At 39.6% G+C, this 19097-nt stretch overlaps 1 protein-coding gene across 1 annotated transcript in view; it reads right to left on the bottom strand.

Annotated features, from left to right (window-relative positions):
* LOC135513391 (adhesion G protein-coupled receptor B3-like) overlaps positions 1–19097 on the bottom strand; it is a 143934-nt gene that overhangs the window by 21257 nt on the left and 103580 nt on the right. Inside the window, exons 11-13 of the mRNA XM_064936315.1 lie at positions 7969–8095; positions 4384–4487; positions 1125–1402 (exon numbers count right to left, since the gene is read on the bottom strand). Of these exons, the coding sequence (XP_064792387.1) occupies positions 1125–1402; positions 4384–4487; positions 7969–8095 (509 nt within the window). The remainder of the gene's footprint in view (positions 1–1124; positions 1403–4383; positions 4488–7968; positions 8096–19097) is intronic.

The following is a 19097-nucleotide window of genomic DNA, read 5'->3' as shown; positions in this document are numbered from 1 at the left end:
GTATCAGTAGAGTGGTTAAACAACAGTGAGTATCAGTAGAGTGGTTAAACAACAGTGAGTATCAGTAGAGTGGTTAAACAACAGTGAGTATCAGTAGAGTGGCTAAACAACAGTGAGTATCAGTAGAGTGGTTAAACAACAGTGAGTATCAGTAGAGTGGTTAAACAACAGTTAGTATCAGTAGAGTGGTTAAACAGTGAGTATCAGTAGAGTGGTTAAACAGTGAGTATCAGTAGAGTGGTTAAACAGTGAGTATCAGTAGAGTGGTTAAACAACAGTGAGTATCAGTAGAGTGGTTAAACAACAGTTAGTATCAGTAGAGTGGTTAAACAAAAGTGAGTATCAGTAGAGTGGTTAAACAGTGAGTATCAGTAGAGTGGTTAAACAGTGAGTATCAGTAGAGTGGTTAAACAACAGTGAGTATCAGTAGAGTGGTTAAACAGTGAGTATCAGTAGAGAGGTTAAACAGTGAGTATCAGTAGAGTGGTTAAACAACAGTGAGTATCAGTAGAGTGGTTAAACAGTGAGTATCAGTAGAGTGGTTAAACAACAGTGAGTGTCAGTAGAGTGGTTAAACAACAGTGAGTATCAGTAGGGGTTAACAGCTACTGTGGTTGAGTAAAGATTGCAAACAACACTCCACTTGCCAACAAGATAAATAGACATGTAATGTACCACAGTGTGTCTGTTGTTGATTAAAGCATGTTAAAGTGCATGAATTGCCTGTATGTACAGGTATTCATCTCATATGTATACGTATATACTGTACTCTATATCATCTACTGCATCTTTATGTAATACATGTATCACTAGCCACTTTAAACAATGCCACTATTGTTTACATATTCATCTCATATGTATGTATATACTGTACTCTATATCATACCATCTTTATGTAATACATATATCACTAGCCATAACTGCCACTTTGTTTACCACTCACTCATGTATATATGTTTATGTATCTATATCATGTTACATGTATCACTAGCCACTTTAACTTGTGTATGTTTACATAGTATTCATTGGATATTGTTAGTTAGATGTACTCTGTTCATTATTACTGCATCCTTTCGGAACTAGAAGCAGTTAGCCACTTTATTACTGCATTGCCACTTGTTTACTCGCATTAACATCTGCTAACCATGTGTATGTGACAAATAAAATTTGATTTGATTTTGATTTGTCTCTTCCAATACAACATATAAACACAACCTGCATTGTGAGTCGTGTGTTTGAGTAAAGCAGTTGAAGTGCATGCAGTACAACATGAAATCTTACCGCATTGTGTGTCTGTGTCTGTCCAACCAGGATGAGGAGGTTGGAGGAGATGATTGACAGGCAGAAGTTGATTAGGATGATGGACCGCTCAGACCGGATATATCTGGAATAACGGGAAGTACTGGATCAACAAATGAAAAATTACAATCAACACAACACCACAACAATCACCAATCAACATTCTTCCATTAATTAATACTAGGCCAGTACTACCAGGCCATTACTACCAGGCCACTACTACTAGACCATTACTACTAAGCCATTACTACCAGGCCTCTACTACTAGACCATTACTACTAGGCCATTACTACTAGGCCATTACTACTAGACCATTACTACTAGGCCATTACTACTAGGCCATTACTACTAGACCATTACTACTAGGCCATTACTACTAGGCCATTACTACTAGGCCAATACAACCAGGGCATTACTACTAGGCCATTACTACTAAGCCACTACTACCAGGGCACTACTACTAGACCATTACTACTAGGCCATAGGCCATTACTAGGCCATTACTACTAGACCATTACAACCAGGCCATTACTACTAGGCCATTACTACTAGGCCATTACTACTAAGCCATACTACTACTACTAACCATTACTTCCATTACCAGGCCATTACTACCAGGCCACTAATACTAGGCCATTACTACTAGGCCATTACTACAGGCCATTACTACTCGGTCACTACTACTAGGCCATTACTACTAGACCATTACTACTAGACCATTACTACTAGGCCATTACTACTAGGCCAATACATTAACCAGGGCCATTACTACTAAGCCACTACTACCAGGCCACTACTACTAGACCATTACTACTAAGCCATTACTACAGGCCTCTACTACTAGACCATTACTACTAGGCCATTACTACTAGGCCATTACTACTAGACCATTACTACTAGGCCATTACTACTAGGCCATTACTACTAGACCATTACTACTAGACCATTACTACTAGGCCATTACTACTAGGCCAATACAACCAGGGCATTACTACTAGGCCATTACTACTAAGCCACTACTACCAGGGCACTACTACTAGACCATTACTACCAGGCCATTACTACCAGGCCACTAATACTAGGCCATTACTACTAGGCCATTACTACTTGGCCATTACTACTCGGTCACTACTACTAGGCCACTACTACTAGGCCACTACTACTAGGCCATTACTACTAGGACATTACTACTAGGCCATTACTACTAGGACATTACTACTAGGACATTACTACTAGGACATTACTACTAGGCCATTACTACTAGGCCATTACTACTAGGACATTACTGCTAGGCCATTACTACTAGGCCATTACTACTAAGCCAACTACTACTAGGCCACTACTACTAGGCCACTACTACTAGGCCATTACTACTAGGCCATTACTACTAGGCCACTACTACTAGGCCATTACTACTAAGCCACTACTACTAGGCCACTACTAGTAGGCCACTACTACTAGGCCATTACTACTAGGCCATTACTACTAGGCCATTACTACTAGGCCATTACTACTAGGACATTACTACTAGGCCATTACTACTAGGCCATTACTACTAGGACATTACTGCTAGGCCATTACTACTAGGCCATTACTACTAGGCCATTACTACTAAGCCACTACTACTAGGCCACTACTACTAGGCCACTACTACTAGGCCATTACTACTAGGCCTAAACAAAGGGATATTTGGCACCAATTTGGTGAGCAAGTCATGTGATAGTGTAGGATACTCACACGGATATGAATCAGAAATACACAAACAATGTTATGTATGTTTGTTATGTCTGTATATTAAGGATATTTTATGAATCATACAGGTTTACTATTGAAAGCTGGTTATTGCTGTATTATCATTCCCTGTTATGGCCATCCGTACGACCAGTTAGCATATTGCATAGACATACAAATCAAATCAAATGATATTTGTCACATGTGCCGAAAACAACAGGTGTAGACCTTACCGTGAAATGCTTACTTACAAGCCCTTAAATTTTAAAAATAAGAGTTAAGAAAAATATTGACGAAATAAACTAAAGTAAAAAATAAAAGAGCAACAATAAAATAACAATAGCGAGGCTATATACTACATGACCAGAAGTATGTGGACACCTGCTCGTTCAACATCTTATTCCAAATTCATGGGCATTAATATGTAGTTGGTCCCTCCTTTGCTGCTATAACAGCCTCCATTCTTATAGGAAGGCTTTCCACTATATATTGGAATTTTGCTCTGTGCAGGCCAGTCAAGTTCTTTCACACCGATCTCGACAAACCACTTCTGTATGGACCTCGCTTTGTGCACGGTCCTTCCCCAAACTGTTGCCACAAAGTTGGAAGCATAGAATCATCTAGAATGTAATTTTATGCTGTAGTGTTAAGATTTCCCTGCACTGGAACTAAGGGACCGAGCCCGAACCATGAAAAACAGCCCCAGACCATTATTCCTCCTCCACCAAACTTTACAGTTGGCACTATGCATTGTGGCAGGAAGCATTCTCCTAGCATCCGCCAAACCCAGATGTATCCATCAGACTGCCAGATGGTGAAACGTGATTCATCACTCAAGAGAAAGCATTTCCACTGCTACAGATATCTACTCGCTACGTGCTTCAGCACTCATCAGTCTCATTCTTTGAGCTTGTGTGGCCTACCACTTTGCGACTGAGCCGTTGTTGCTCCTAGACGTACCACTTTGCGGCTGAGCTGTTGTTGCTCCTAGACATTTCCACTTCACAATAACAGCACTGACAGTTGACTGGGGCAGCTCCAGCACGAACTGACTTGGAAAAGTGGCATCCTATGACGGTGCCACTTTTCAAGTCACTGAGCTCCTCAGTAAGGCCAATCCACTGCCAATGTGTGTCTATGGAGATTGCATGGCTGTGTGCTAGCCATCTCGTCTAGCACACAGCCACGCTTATACACCTGTCAGCAACGGGTGTGGCTGAACTAGCCGAATCCACTCATTTGAAGGGGGAGTCCACATACTTTTGTATATATAGTGTACATCAATTCATATATTCATATTCACCATGTCAACATGGGTTTCAGTGTATAAATCACTGGTTGTATTGTACTCACCTCCATAGAATAGCATAGACCACGAGCAACAGGATCAAGGCGAGACAGGACAGACCACAACCAATGATCAAAGTCACAGAGGGGACCGCTGAGTACTCCATGGTCTGTAGGAGACAGAGACAGAAGGAAGTAGATATTACACCTGCTTTGTGTTGGTGCTAAAGCTTCGGACACACTAATCAAAACACTTTTTATAGCTGCTTTGGGTTGGTGTTAAAATATCAGCCACAGGGCCTCCAGAGTTGCGCAGCGGTCTAAGGCACTGCACCGTATTGCATCGGGTTCGATCTCAGGATGTGTCACTGCCGGCAGTGGCCGGGAAACCCATGAGGGGGCGCACAATTGGCCCGGCGTCGTCCGGGTTAGGGGAGGGTTTGGCCAGCCGGGATTTCCTTGTCCCATCATCATTTAGTGACTCCTTGTGTCGGCCGGGCGCCTGCAAGATGACTTTGGTCGCCAGCTGGACAGTGTTTTCTCCGACACATTGGTGCGGCTGGCTTCCGGGTTAAGCGAGCAGTGTGTCAAGAAGCAGTGCGCCTTGGCAGGGTTGTTTTTTTTCGTAGGATGCATGGCTCTCGACCTTTGCCTCTCATGAGTCCGTAGGGGAGATGCAGCGACGGGACAAGACTAACTACCAATTGGATATCACGATAAAGGGGTAAAAGTACAACAACAAAAAATACAAAATGAACAGCCACTGACTGGAAAATAGACCAATCAGTTGATGCTATTAAATCTTAAACCACGAATAGAACTGTAAAACAAACCAATCAAAACATCACAACAAGTCGGCCATTTTGAGATGTTCTGTATTGAATGGTTTCACCAACGCCAATACAAACCGAATTGGGGAGAGGAGGGGAGCCAGTGTGTTTGTGTGCATGTGCGTGTGTGTGTGTGCGCTTTGCAGTCTTTCTTCATCCTGAATTTGATAGCATTGGTGATTAATGTAATCTAAAAAATCTGTTGCTTTCTTAACTAACCATTCATCTCAAGATCGTGATTGCAGTGTCTACTCTACGTCTCGAAATAAAATAAAATCCCTAATAAAACGAGCCATTCCCCATACATCTCTACTCTACAGTGGAATCCTATTTCCCTGTATTAATCAGATATTCATGAATATTGAATCAAGAGAGAAAAGAGGGTCCCAATTAAGAAAAGAGACCATTTTCACTGATTGACATTGAGGATGGTCTAAAAGAGACATCAGAGTCTACGTGACAGAATTACATAGAGACTCCACAGAAATGAGCATAGAATTACCACTGGTGTAAAGTACTTAAGTAAAACTACTTGAAGGTACTATTTAAGTAGTTTTTGGGGGTATCTGTACTTTACTATTTATTTTTTTGACAACTTTTATTTTGACTTCACTACATTCCTAAAGAAATAATGTACATTTTACTCCATACATTTTCCCTGACACCCAAAAGTACAGGTTACATTTTGAATGCTTAGCAGGACAGGAGCATGGTCCAATTCAACACTTATCAAGAGAACATCCCTGGTCATCCCTATGCCTCTGATCTGGCAGACTCTGAACATCTGGCAGATCTGGCAGAATTACTAAACAGAGAACATCCCTGGTCATCCCTACTGCCTCTGATCTGGCAGACTTACTAAACAGAGAACATCCCTGGTCATCCCTACTGCCTCTGATCTGGCAGAATTACTAAACAGAGAACATCCCTGGTCATCCCTACTGCCTCTGATCTGGCAGAATTACTAAACAGAGAACATCCCTGGTCATCCCTACTGCCTCTGATCTGGCAGACTCACTAAACAGAGAACATCCCTGGTCATCCCTACTGCCTCTGATCTGGCAGAATTACTAAACAGAGAACATCCCTGGTCATACCTACTGCCTCTGATCTGGCAGACTTACTAAACAGAGAACATCCCTGGTCATCCCTACTGCCTCTGATCTGGCAGACTTACTAAACAGAGAACATCCCTGGTCATCCCTACTGCCTCTGATCTGGCAGACTTACTAAACAGAGAACATCCCTGGTCATCCCTACTGCCTCTGATCTGGCAGACTTACTAAACACAAATGCTTTGTATGTCAATTTTATCTGCATGTTGTACACCTGGCTATCCGTACATTTAAAAATAAAATAAAAAACTGTGCGATCTGGTTTCCTTAATATTAGCAATTTGAAATGATTTATACTTTTACACTTAGTTTTGATACTTAAGCATATTTAAAACCAAATACTTTTAGACTTTTCCTCAAGTAGTATTTGACTAGGTGACTTTCACTTTTACTTGAGTAATTCTATATTAAGGTATCTTTTACTCAAGTATGGCAATTGGGTACTTTTCCCACCACTGAGAATTACACACGCACTCCATAAAATAGTGCTTAGAATTACATACAGAAGTCATTTATAAGATTGCATTGAGTAGGAGCCTCTCCTAACGTAATAAAGTTGACAATCTACCAATGCCAACCAAATAAGATCCTTGTTTATTTTATCTACTGTTACTGCCTCTTAATTAACACCTAACCTTTCCCAGGATTCCACTTGATATAGGTTGTATCCCAAATGACACCCTATTCCCTATTTAGTGACCTACTTTTGACCAGGGCCCATAGGGCTGTGGTCAAAAGTTGTGCACTAAATAGGGAATAGGGTGCCATTTGGGATGCCGCCATAGCTTCTCTTTCCCAGCCCCCTCCCACAGATCACCAGTCATTGTGACATGGGCAGGGCAAGGCACTGAGTTATTAACCTGGTGCACTGCTGCCAGAGAGGAACACAATGCTATCAATCCCACAGATCACACTTTTCTCTACTCCATTCACAACATTTGAGTAATGGTGGAAGTGCTGAGCAACAGATATGATTTCACACGTGACAGTCAGTCCTGAGGGCCCGATCCCTCATCTTTTTTATTTTCCTCTGATGACATCATGTTGCAAATCACTGGCACTGTTAACTGTTACACAAATGAGTAACAAACAGGAACGTAAGACTAGCTATTATTTGAAATTAAAAAAACTGAATATGGCATTAGTACTAGATCTAATTATAGACCTAGTTCATTATGTGACGCTAATCTTTTGTAAGATAACATGACACTTCTCATTGAACTCCTTTATCTATACTTGTAATATTTGAATATGAATTGATGAGCTGAGCCCATACACAACCTGTAGGCTAAAGTCAGTCAACAACATGCACTGGCCTGTGTAACCACACACACACACACACACACACACACACACACACACACACACACACACACACACACACACACACACACACACACACACACACACACACACACACACACACACACACACACACACACACACACACACACACACACCAAAGCCAGTCAAGCTCACCAATGCAGAGCATTATCAAAATCATCTAGACAGCACATCCAGACTGAGATTGATGAAAAGAGACTCACCTTCACCTATAGGCTACACTAACTGAGCTAAAGACCCCTGATTATGGGGAAACAAACACATCGATTGAAATTCCAACCAAAGCAAAGCAATGAAGCACATTCTAGCACCCTCCTCTGCATTAATCCATAAATGAATAGAACAAAAATCCCACTACTTACTATTTCTCTTGGTTGCTGTGCCAAAATGGCGAAGGTAGATACACGATCACATAAGCATTTTGTATGGGATGCATCGGTTAGTACGGTTTTACATCCTTTACTCGACCAGGTTCCCCAAGAATCGTTCCTGCAAGAAGAAGAGATGCGATCGTTTCATTAATTCCAGCGCTCTCTCACTTTCACAAGGATTGGACAAATCTGAACGAATGAAACCTTTAATAGTGTAACATTGAATCTGTTTTAACTAATAACGGAAATCTCAATGCGAATAAGGAAGTGGTATCAACACGCAATTTCGCCAGGCTACAAAAAGCATTTAGCTCGACCGGGAGAAGGAAAAAAAAGGTTGAGAGAGGGAGAGAGAGGGAGAGAAAGGAGGGGACGAAGGGAGCTGTCCAAACGTGGGTGGTTCTGATTGATTAAATTGCTCTATAGGCTGTTAAACGCAACAATTGCTTTCAAAAACCTTAGGCTACATATCAATTTTTCTGCGTTTTTCTAGAGAAACTATCATCTTTACCGCTATGTCTTTAGGCGAGAGCCTATTGAGCGCGTCTGGGTTATCTTCCGGAACGATTTTGTTGTTCTCTTTTCTTCCGTTCTCAATGCTTAGGCTATTATTATTACTAGGCTCCTGTCGCTTTCTTTTTCGGTTGATCTGTTTTCCTCAACTATTTTAATTAGTGGGTTTGTTATGCTTCCTACGGGAACATTTCACCCTGGAAACCGTGGACAGCCTGAGATTGATACTCCGCTTCTCTCTGCTGCTGCAACAGCGGCTAGGGGAGGTTGGCTCACAGGTTACAAAATAGGGATATATTTTCCTAGGTTTGATATTTTCCTAGGATGATATCTGTTGCGCTCTTTCTCATTTGTTCAAGGCATGTAAAACATTTCCGAACGCAAGCATTGGTATTGTTCAACGTTGGCAAAACCGTTCAGGAAAAATGATTGCATAACCAATGATACTCCACCCCACGGAAACGGCGCGGATGGTAGCTGCCCGGTTCCCGTTCTCCCCTCCTCATAGCAGGTAACATGATAGAGAGGAGAGGAAAGGAAAGCACGTTTCGTCTATTTACTGGCAGTAGCCTAAATCTCCCTCTCACTACGAACCTTCACAAAGAATGTCAGGACAAAAACTCGCACATAAGTCCTTAAGATAGTGTCCCATGTGAAATACATTTCTGATTGGTATTATTTTATGAAAAATAAAAAACACCGAGATGTGTGCAGTCTTTTTATAAACATCCTTTAATGTATAGGCTGAAAAGTTAATTATTCACCCAGCAACAACTATTTAATGAGAAAGGAACGAGGCAAGTAAATTAAATCACTCACTTCATCACACACACACACACACACACACACACACACACACACACACACACACACACACACACACACACACACACACACACACACACACACACACACACACACACACGCACACACACGCACGCACACACACACGCACATGCACACACACACGCACACGCACATGCACACACACACGCACATACACCAGGGCAGTGGATGCAGACCTTTGAGGGGGCAGGTACTCAAAATTAAAAATCTACTTTCTTAATTAATATTCATAACTCGAAATTCATAATATACTCACTGTCTCTATAACATTGGCCTATTTACAGCACATTCTTCAGTTATTGTAAGCAAGTTAATGCCAGTGATTCCTAGTAGTAGGTTACTAACTAATCTCGTCCATCTGCCAGCTCTCTTGCTGTCAAACAAACAATTCGAGCCTGGAGACGACTTTAGCTACTAACTAGAGACAGATGAGTGAAATATGGAAAAGGGTGGCTATTTGCTGATCATAGCGAATTATGATGTAAATCTACTGGTTAGCTAGCTAGCTAGTTAGCTAGGCTGTCAATACTTTTTTTCATGATTTAAGTTTGTTCTGCTGGCGACATCTCCATCTTACTAACAAACACTCGAATTGCCCCCTTTTCTGTCCATACCAGAGAGAGACAAAAGTAGCCTACCAGTATTCAAACTCACCGCCTGTAACCAGCACAGCGCACTACACGCACAGAGATGAGATGAGTGCGAGCTTGAGGGCGGGGGACGGGTATAATTGCCAATATTGAAGATTAATGAAATGAGCTGTTTTGATGTGCAATTCTTGAGCTGTTTTGATGTGCAATTTGATGTGCAATTTGATGTGCAATTTGATGTGCAAAAGCTTTTCACAATGAAGACATATAGGATGCACTCAACAGGTTGTCAAGTCATCTCTATGGTGGATAGGCCTACTCATAACTGAGTAAAGAACAGTTAGTGTTTAAATGTAAACTGTTTCAGTTAATGTTTTATTGTAAACTGATTCAGTTCATGTTTAAATGTAAAATGATTCAGTAATGTTTTAATGTAAACTGATTCAGTAATGTTTAAATGTAAATTGATTCAGTTCATGTTTAAATGTAAACTGATTCAGTTCATGTTTAAATGTAAACTGATTCAGTAATGTTTAAATGTAAACTGATTCAGTAATGTTTAAATGTAAACTGATTCAGTTCATGTTTAAATGTAAACGTATTCAGTTCATGTTTTATTGTAAAATGATTCAGTTCATGTTTAAATGTAAACTGATTCAATAATGTTTTAATGTAAACTAATTCAGTAATGTTTTAATGTAAACTGATTCAGTTCATGTTTAAATGTAAACTGATTCAGTAATGTTCAATGTAAACTAATTAATTTAATATTTTAATGTAAACTGATTCAGTTAATGTTTTAATGTAAACTGATTCAGTTAGTGTTTTAATGTAAACTGATTCAGTTAGTGTTTTAATGTAAACTGATTCAGTTAGTGTTTTAATGTAAACTGATTCTGAGTTAGTGTTTTAATGTAAACTGATTCAGTTAGTGTTTTAATGTAAACTGATTCAGTTAATGTTTTAATGTAAACTGATTCAGTTAATGTTTTAATGTAAACTGATTCAGTAATGTTTTAATGTAAACTGATTCAGTAATGTTTAAATGTAAACTGATTCAGTTCATGTTTAAATGTAAACTTATTCAATAATTTTTTAATGTAAACTAATTCAGTAATGTTTTAATGTAAACTGATTCAGTTCATGTTTATATGTAAACTGATTCAGTTAATGTTTTAATGTAAACTGATTCAGTTAATGTTTTAATGTAAACTGATTCAGTTAATGTTTTAATGTAAACTGATTCAGTTAATGTTTTAATGTAAACTGATTAAGTTAATGTTTTAATGTAAACTGATTCAGTAATGTTCAATGCAAACTGATTAATTTAATATTTCAATGTAAACTAATTCAGTAATGTTTAATGTAAACTGATTCAGTTAGTGTTTTAATGTAAACTGATTCAGTTAGTGTTTTAATGTAAACTGATTCAGTTAATGTTTTAATGTAAACTGATTCAGTTAGTGTTTTAATGTAAACTGATTCAGTAATGTTTAAATGTAAACTGATTCAGTTCATGTTTAAATGTAAACTTATTCAGTTCATGTTTTATTGTAAAATGATTCAGTTCATGTTTAAATGTAAACTGATTCAATAATGTTTTAATGTAAACTAATTCAGTAATGTTTTAATGTAAACTGATTCAGTTCATGTTTAAATGTAAACTGATTCAGTAATGTTCAATGTAAACTAATTAATTTAATATTTTAATGTAAACTGATTCAGTTAATGTTTTAATGTAAACTGATTCAGTTAGTGTTTTAATGTAAACTGATTCAGTTAGTGTTTTAATGTAAACTGATTCAGTTAGTGTTTTAATGTAAACTGATTCAGTTAATGTTTTAATGTAAACTGATTCAGTTAGTGTTTTAATGTAAACTGATTCAGTTAGTGTTTTAATGTAAACTGATTCAGTTAGTGTTTTAATGTAAACTGATTCAGTTAGTGTTTTAATGTAAACTGATTCAGTTAATGTTTTAATGTAAACTGATTCAGTTAATGTTTTAATGTAAACTGATTCAGTTAGTGTTTTAATGTAAACTGATTCAGTTAGTGTTTTAATGTAAACTGATTCAGTTAGTGTTTTAATGTAAAGTGTTTTAATGTAAACTGATTAAGTTAGTGTAGGAGAGTGGGAGCAGATTCATCTGCATAATATGGCCAACAGTATGCAAATAGCTGTGCCTGACCCACACATTATTGTGATACAGTCAAACCATCATTATTTCACTAATATAATTAATTCAGATGTTATGGCTCAGCTGTCCCTATAGATCAACCAGTCCGATGGGGAAATATTACACAAGGTCATCATGAATGTGTTGGTAAGTCCTTGCTGACATCAAGGTTGTCCATGACTCTTTCTCAAAAACACCAGTCATGACTGTAAGGGGTAGAAGACGCCTCCCAAATGACTCCTAACATGACCCAGGGTAACACTAGTCATGACTGTAAGGGGTAGAAGACGCCTCCCAAATGACTCCTAACATGACCCAGGGTAACACTAGTCATGACTGTAAGGGGTAGAAGACGCCTCCCAAATGACTCCTAACATGACCCAGGGTAACACTAGTCATGACTGTAAGGGGTAGAAGATGCCTCCCAAATGACTCCTAACATGACCCAGGGTAACACTAGTCATGACTGTAAGGGGTAGAAGACATCTCCCAAATGGCATCCTATTCCCTATGTGCACTATATAGGGAATAGGGTGGCATTTAGGAAACAGTTGTGTACTCAGACACTGAAGGGGTGTAGAGAAATGTACTTTGGGTACCACTTTACTTTAATCTATAATGCTTTATAACTTGTTACAGGCATGTATAAGCCTGTATGATGTCTTACAAGGCTTATAACATGTAAAATAACATACCATTTCCACATTTTACATGTATGTATAGGGGATTGTATAGGAGGTATTTATGTAGCCTGAATAATGGAATTGCATCATACAAGAGTACAACTCTCATTTTAATGTGAGTCAATTACAGCTGTGAATGAATCAAATATGGCCCACATAAACATTTTTGAAAATGTCTGTGCCCCAGTTTGATCCCCCTTGAAATTCATACACTACTAAATGTTCTCATCTAATACTGTATGAGAACGTTGTTCAAGCAGATATCTTTCTGCTCCACATCCTGGAAGTCTTACTAGTCCGGCAACAATCACTAACCAAGACACAGGACACAGTCACAAACCGTTGTAGTTCACTACTTTTCACCAGGGTCCCCATAGGGCTGTGGTCAAAAGTAGTGCACTATATAGGGAACAGGGTGCCATTTGGGATACAGGCAAAGAGATATCAAATCCTTTTAATCAGGTATTTAGCAGTAACATTGCACAAGGTCTCCTCACTTAAGGTAGCTAACAGAGGAGTACATTTGAGATGGCTGACACTGTCATCACGCTTTACAGCTTCCACTTATGGCCCAAATGAGAGAAATTGGCTAAGTGTGTCCAAAGTCATTTGTCCTGTACTTAACATCCAGGAGACACAACTCTGCTGGTGCTAATTATATTTGGCTAGTCCAATGATATTTTGACATGTAATTAGTCTTTCCGCTCACCTCAAAACATGAGTCTGAGGTGAGAGAGAAGAGGAGGAGGAGGAGAGAGGAGGAGGAGGAGGAGAGAGGAGGAAGAGGAGAGAGGAGGAGGAGGAGAGGAAATGGAGGAAGAAGAGGAGCAGCAGGATGAGAAGGAGTTATGTTAGGGGTACAGTGCCTTGCGAACTTTGCGACCTTTTTCCACATTTCAGGCTTCAAACATAAAGATATAAAACTGTATTTTTTTGTGAAGAATCAACAACAAGTGGGACACAATCATGAAGTGGAACGACATTTATTGGATATTTCAAACTTTTTTAACAAATCAAAAACTGGGCGTGCAAAATTATTGTTGTTGTTGATTCTGCACAAAAAAATAGTTTTATATCTTTATGTTTGAAGCCTGAAATGTGGCAAAAGATCGCAAAGGGGGCCGAATACTTTCGCAAGGCACTGTATATCACTTAGATAGGGGATGAGCAGTCTGCTTCTGTTTTCAGAGCACATAGTAAACCTATACAGATGGCATACGTACAGGACATACCATTTAGCAGATAGGCCTAGAGTAAGTGACTGTAATGTTTTATATTTTAATATTCACTATAACGCGTGACTGGTGAACGCTGCTGAGTGTGAATGTGGTGAAGGGGAATTAAGGTGGAAATGTAAGACAAGTTGCTGAGGTGGAAACCATAAAGGAGAAACTTTAGAGGGAGGAAACTCCACACCATTCAAGGGTTCAACGTTCACGTCTGTTAACTCTGATCACTGTGGCTGAGGTGAGAGCCTCAGCGGGAAGCGAGGACCTGAAGTGAAACTCCCATCTGATTCTGGTTTTCTATTCAGCGGGTCTTTCTTAATTTAATGAGCAGGTCCAAAGCCTAGCACTATACCTCAGATAACCCTTCATGGGTGGGAGACTGTAACAAGTTACACTATACCTCAGATAACCCTTCATGGGTGGTAGACTGTAACAAGTTACACTATACCTCAGATAACCCTTCATGGGTGGTAGACTGTAACAAGTTACACTATACCTCAGATAATCCTTCATGGGTGGTAGACTGTAACAAGTTACACTATACCTCAGATAACCCTTCATGGGTGGTAGACTGTAACAAGTTACACTATACCTCAGATAACCCTTTATGGGTGGGAGACTGTAACAAGTTACACTATACCTCAGATAACCCTTCATGGGTGGTAGACTGTAACAAGTTACACTATACCTCAGATAACCCTTCATGGGTGGTAGACTGTAACAAGTTACACTATACCTCAGATAACACTTCATGGGTGGTAGACTGTAACAAGCTACACTATACCTCAGATAACCCTTCATGGGTGGTAGACTGTAACAAGTTACACTATACCTCAGATAACCCTTCATGGGTGGTAGTCTGTAACAAGTTACACTATACCTCAGATAACCCTTCATGGGTGGTAGACTGTAACAAGTTACACTATACCTCAGATAACCCTTCATGGGTGGTAGACTGTAACAAGTTACACTATACCTCAGATAACCCTTTATGGGTGGGAGACAGTAACAAGTTACACTATACCTCAGATAACCCTTCATGGGTGGTAGACTGTAACAAGTTACACTATACCTCAGATAACCCTTCATGGGTGGTAGACTGTAACAAGTTACACTATACCTCAGATAACCCTTCATGGGTGGTATACTGCAACCCATTACACTATACCTCAGATAACCCTTCATGGGTGGTAGACTGTAACAAGTTACAGTATACCTCAGATAACCCTTCATGGGTGGTAGACTGTAACAAGTTACACTATACCTCAGATAACCCTTCATGGGTGGTAGATGGTAACAAGTTACAGTATACCTCAGATAACCCTTCATGGGTGGTAGACTGTAACAAGTTACACTATACCTCAGATAACCCTTTATGGGTGGTAGACTGTAACAAGTTACACTATACCTCAGATAACCCTTCATGGGTGGTAGACTGTAACAAGTTACACTATACCTCAGATAACCCTTCATGGGTGGTAGACTGTAACAAGTTACACTATACCTCAGATAACCCTTCATGGGTGGTAGACTGTAACAAGTTACACTATACCTCAGATAACCCTTCATGGGTGGTAGACTGTAACAAGTTACACTATACCTCAGATAACCCTTCATGGGTGGTAGACTGTAACAAGTTACACTATACCTCAGATAACCCTTCATGGGTGGTAGACTGTAACAAGTTACACTATACCTCAGATAACCCTTCATGGGTGGTAGACTGTAACAAGTTACACTATACCTCAGATAACCCTTCATGGGTGGTAGACTGTAACAAGTTAAACTATACCTCAGATAACCCTTCATGGGTGGTAGACTGTAACAAGTTACACTATACCTCAGATAACCCTTCATGGGTGGTAGACTGTAACAAGTTACACTATACCTCAGATAACCCTTCATGGGTGGTAGACTGTAACAAGTTACACTATACCTCAGATAATCCTTCATGGGTGGTAGGCTGTAACAAGTTACACTATACCTCAGATAACCCTTCATGGGTGGTAGACTGTAACAAGTTACACTATACCTCAGATAACAATACTTTACCCCAGGATACCCATTAGCGGGTGGTAACTATAGAAACAATGTGGATTAATTCACGTCAGGGGAATTTAGCGAAACAAAGTTGGGATCCTGAGGGGCGCAGGGTCTAAGGCACTGCATTGCAGTGCTAGAGGCATCTATCCCGGGTCTGAAAAGTGTCAGCCTATTTGCAACCCACCTCCTTGTTTCCATGTTGGTGTGTTGCACTTACATTCAGTCCAGTATGAATCACATGATTATGAAGGCATCCATGTATGAAAGTGTGTGTTCTTGTATTAAATGTATGTAGTTCTGTCCCTCTGATGTTCTGGTCTATTCATGTTCTGTATTATGTCATGTTTCCTGTTTTGTGTGGACCCCAGGAAGAGTAGCTGCTGCTTTAGCACTAGCTAATAGGGATCCTAATAAATACTAAATACATAATAATGAACATAGTGGACATACAGATGTAGGATCTTAATTTAAACCAGTTTGCTAGAGGTTGAAAATAATCCTGCAGCAACAGGAAATTTGAATTTTTATGTGGATTATAATTAATGAATATTTGGAGGTGGTGACTAATAGGTGCTGATCTTTGCGAGTCATTGGAAAACCTCCCTGTTCTTTGTGGTTGAATCTGTGTTCGAAATTCACTGCTCGACTGAGGTACCTTACAGATAATTGTAGGTGTGAAGTACAGAGATGTGTCAAAAATCATGTTGAACACTATTATTGCACACAGAGTGAGTCCACGTAACTTATTATGTGATTTGTTAAGCACATGTTTACTCTTGAACGTATTTAGACTTGCCATAACAAAGGGGTTGAATACTTATTGACTCAAGACATTTCAGCTTCTCATTATTATCAAAAAAAGTGAAATCAAATCTAAATGTCCCTTTTTGAATTTAGGCTGTAACACAACAACATTTGGAAAAAGTCAAGGGCTGTGAATAATATTGTTTCATTTCATTGGCCTGAGCTATTGTTAGTTGGAATTCAAGAGCAGACTGATCTCAGTTTGTCAGTGTCAGAAGAGCCACTCATTTTGTTGTATTTGTGTGGTGTAAAAAACAAAACAATGACCCGGGCCTATGATTTCCAGCCCCGTCTATGCAGTGGAGCAGAGAACAAACAGGAAATGGAATAGCATCTCCCCCTTAGCAGGAGAAACCAGAGTCTATCTTCCTTACTTATGTTAGTCAGCGTTAGTCTCTGTTTGGTAAATATCTTGGCTACAAAGACTTTAAAACATGCTTTAAACAGCATTGGTTGCCATGGTTTCAGTCCTGTGTTATGGGAGTTGTGATTTACCAATGTTACAGATGTAATCTCTTCAGGGGGAAAGTATTCAGGGGGAAAGTATTCAGGGGAAAGTATTCAGGGGAAAGTATTCAGGGGGAAAGTATTCGGGGGAAAGTATTCAGGGGGAAAGTATTCAGGGGGAAAGTATTCAGGAGGAAAGTATTCAGGGGAAAGTATCAGGGGGAAAGGGGGAAAGTATTCAGGGGAAAGTATTCAGGGGAAAGTATTCAGTATTCAGGAGGAAAGGGGAAAGTATTCAGGAGGAAAGTATTCAGGGGGAAAGTATTCGGGGGAAAGTATTCAGGGGAAAGTATTCAGGGGGAAAGCATTCAGGAGGAAAGTATTCGGGGGGAAAGTATTCTGGAGGAAAGTATTCAGGAGGAAAGTATTCAGGGGGAAAGTATTCGGGGGGAAAGTATTCAGGGGGAAAGTATTCAGGGGGAAAGTATTCAGGGGGAAAGTATTCAGGAGGAAAGTATTCGGGGGGAAAACTTATTGGAAAGACAAACTACTTATTTTTTGTTAGACTTTTTTTGTTTCCCCCTTTGCTTAATCATCATGTTTTTTCTGATCATCCATGCCTGTTGTATTTGACAACCCTTTACACAAAATGATGATAAATTATAATTTAGGCATGCATGATCACGCATACCAGATGCAGAGGTCAGGATTGGGGGGGTACAATACATACACTCATGTATTCTAATTGTTTTCCTGCACAGATGAATGTTGGTTCCCTTTGCTGGGTACACATGTTAACCAACAAATTAATTGATTTACACATAAACCCTCAGACAAACAGATTACTGATGACAAGAATAAACAAAACACAAACAAATATATTAGATCGTTATGAATTATGCATGAGTTCTACTTTGCTTGGACAAGCTTGTTGCCAAGAAACCAAATTCTGTTTTGTTGATTCCAGTTATAATAACATCCTCCTCCAGCTGACTTCCTCCTGGTTCACAGTCGCTGTCCCTTCAACTCTTTCAGCCGACAGTAGAAATACTACTGGACCTGAATCTATTTCTAAAAACTTTAATTCTTCTGAAGAGACCAGAGAGTTGTGTGGCCCCTGATTCAATAGAAATGGGATTTGGTTGAATGTGCTTTAGTTTTCTTATCTGCTACTGAGTGGAGAAGAGAACCCGTTTCTCTCGCTGTAACTGATATTGCAGCAGAAGCACAGTGCAATTTTCACATTTTAGAGTTATTAAAATGAAAAAGCAGCCATATTCAATTTACAAACTGGGGCTGCGGACAATAACTGCTGCTATTCTGTACTGGAAGATGTAAAATGTCAATTCCTGTAGAATGTTATATATTATCACACAGGGATCATACAGTAAGTCACCTATGATAGATACTGTATTCCCCAGTGGTGCAGCGTTGAAATGACCTCATTACGACATGATTAAAACCAGAACTGGTTGAACAATTGTTAAAATAACGTCATTGTGGTCAATTTTCCCTACCGGGAAGTAGATATATTAGCCGGCAGGGTAAATGTTGGCAAACAACCCTCAGGTGTCTGTTTATACACTACGTACTTCCATAGGCCTGTAGTGACAAGCATAATCATCCAACATCATTTATTACTTCTGTTTTCTCCTGCATTGTGTTTCTATCTGACTGTTTACACCTCTGGGTAGTTCTAACTAATGTCCCTGTCACCCACCCTCACTGTGAGCATTGTTTGGTAAAGGGAGAGGGTGGTGGGGGGCTACACCTGGGCTGAGCTGTCCT

The sequence above is a fragment of the Oncorhynchus masou genome, chromosome 24 (assembly GCF_036934945.1).
Source record: "Oncorhynchus masou masou isolate Uvic2021 chromosome 24, UVic_Omas_1.1, whole genome shotgun sequence".
Lineage (NCBI taxonomy): Eukaryota > Metazoa > Chordata > Actinopteri > Salmoniformes > Salmonidae > Oncorhynchus > Oncorhynchus masou.
This window is presented reverse-complemented; position numbering and strand designations above follow the sequence as displayed.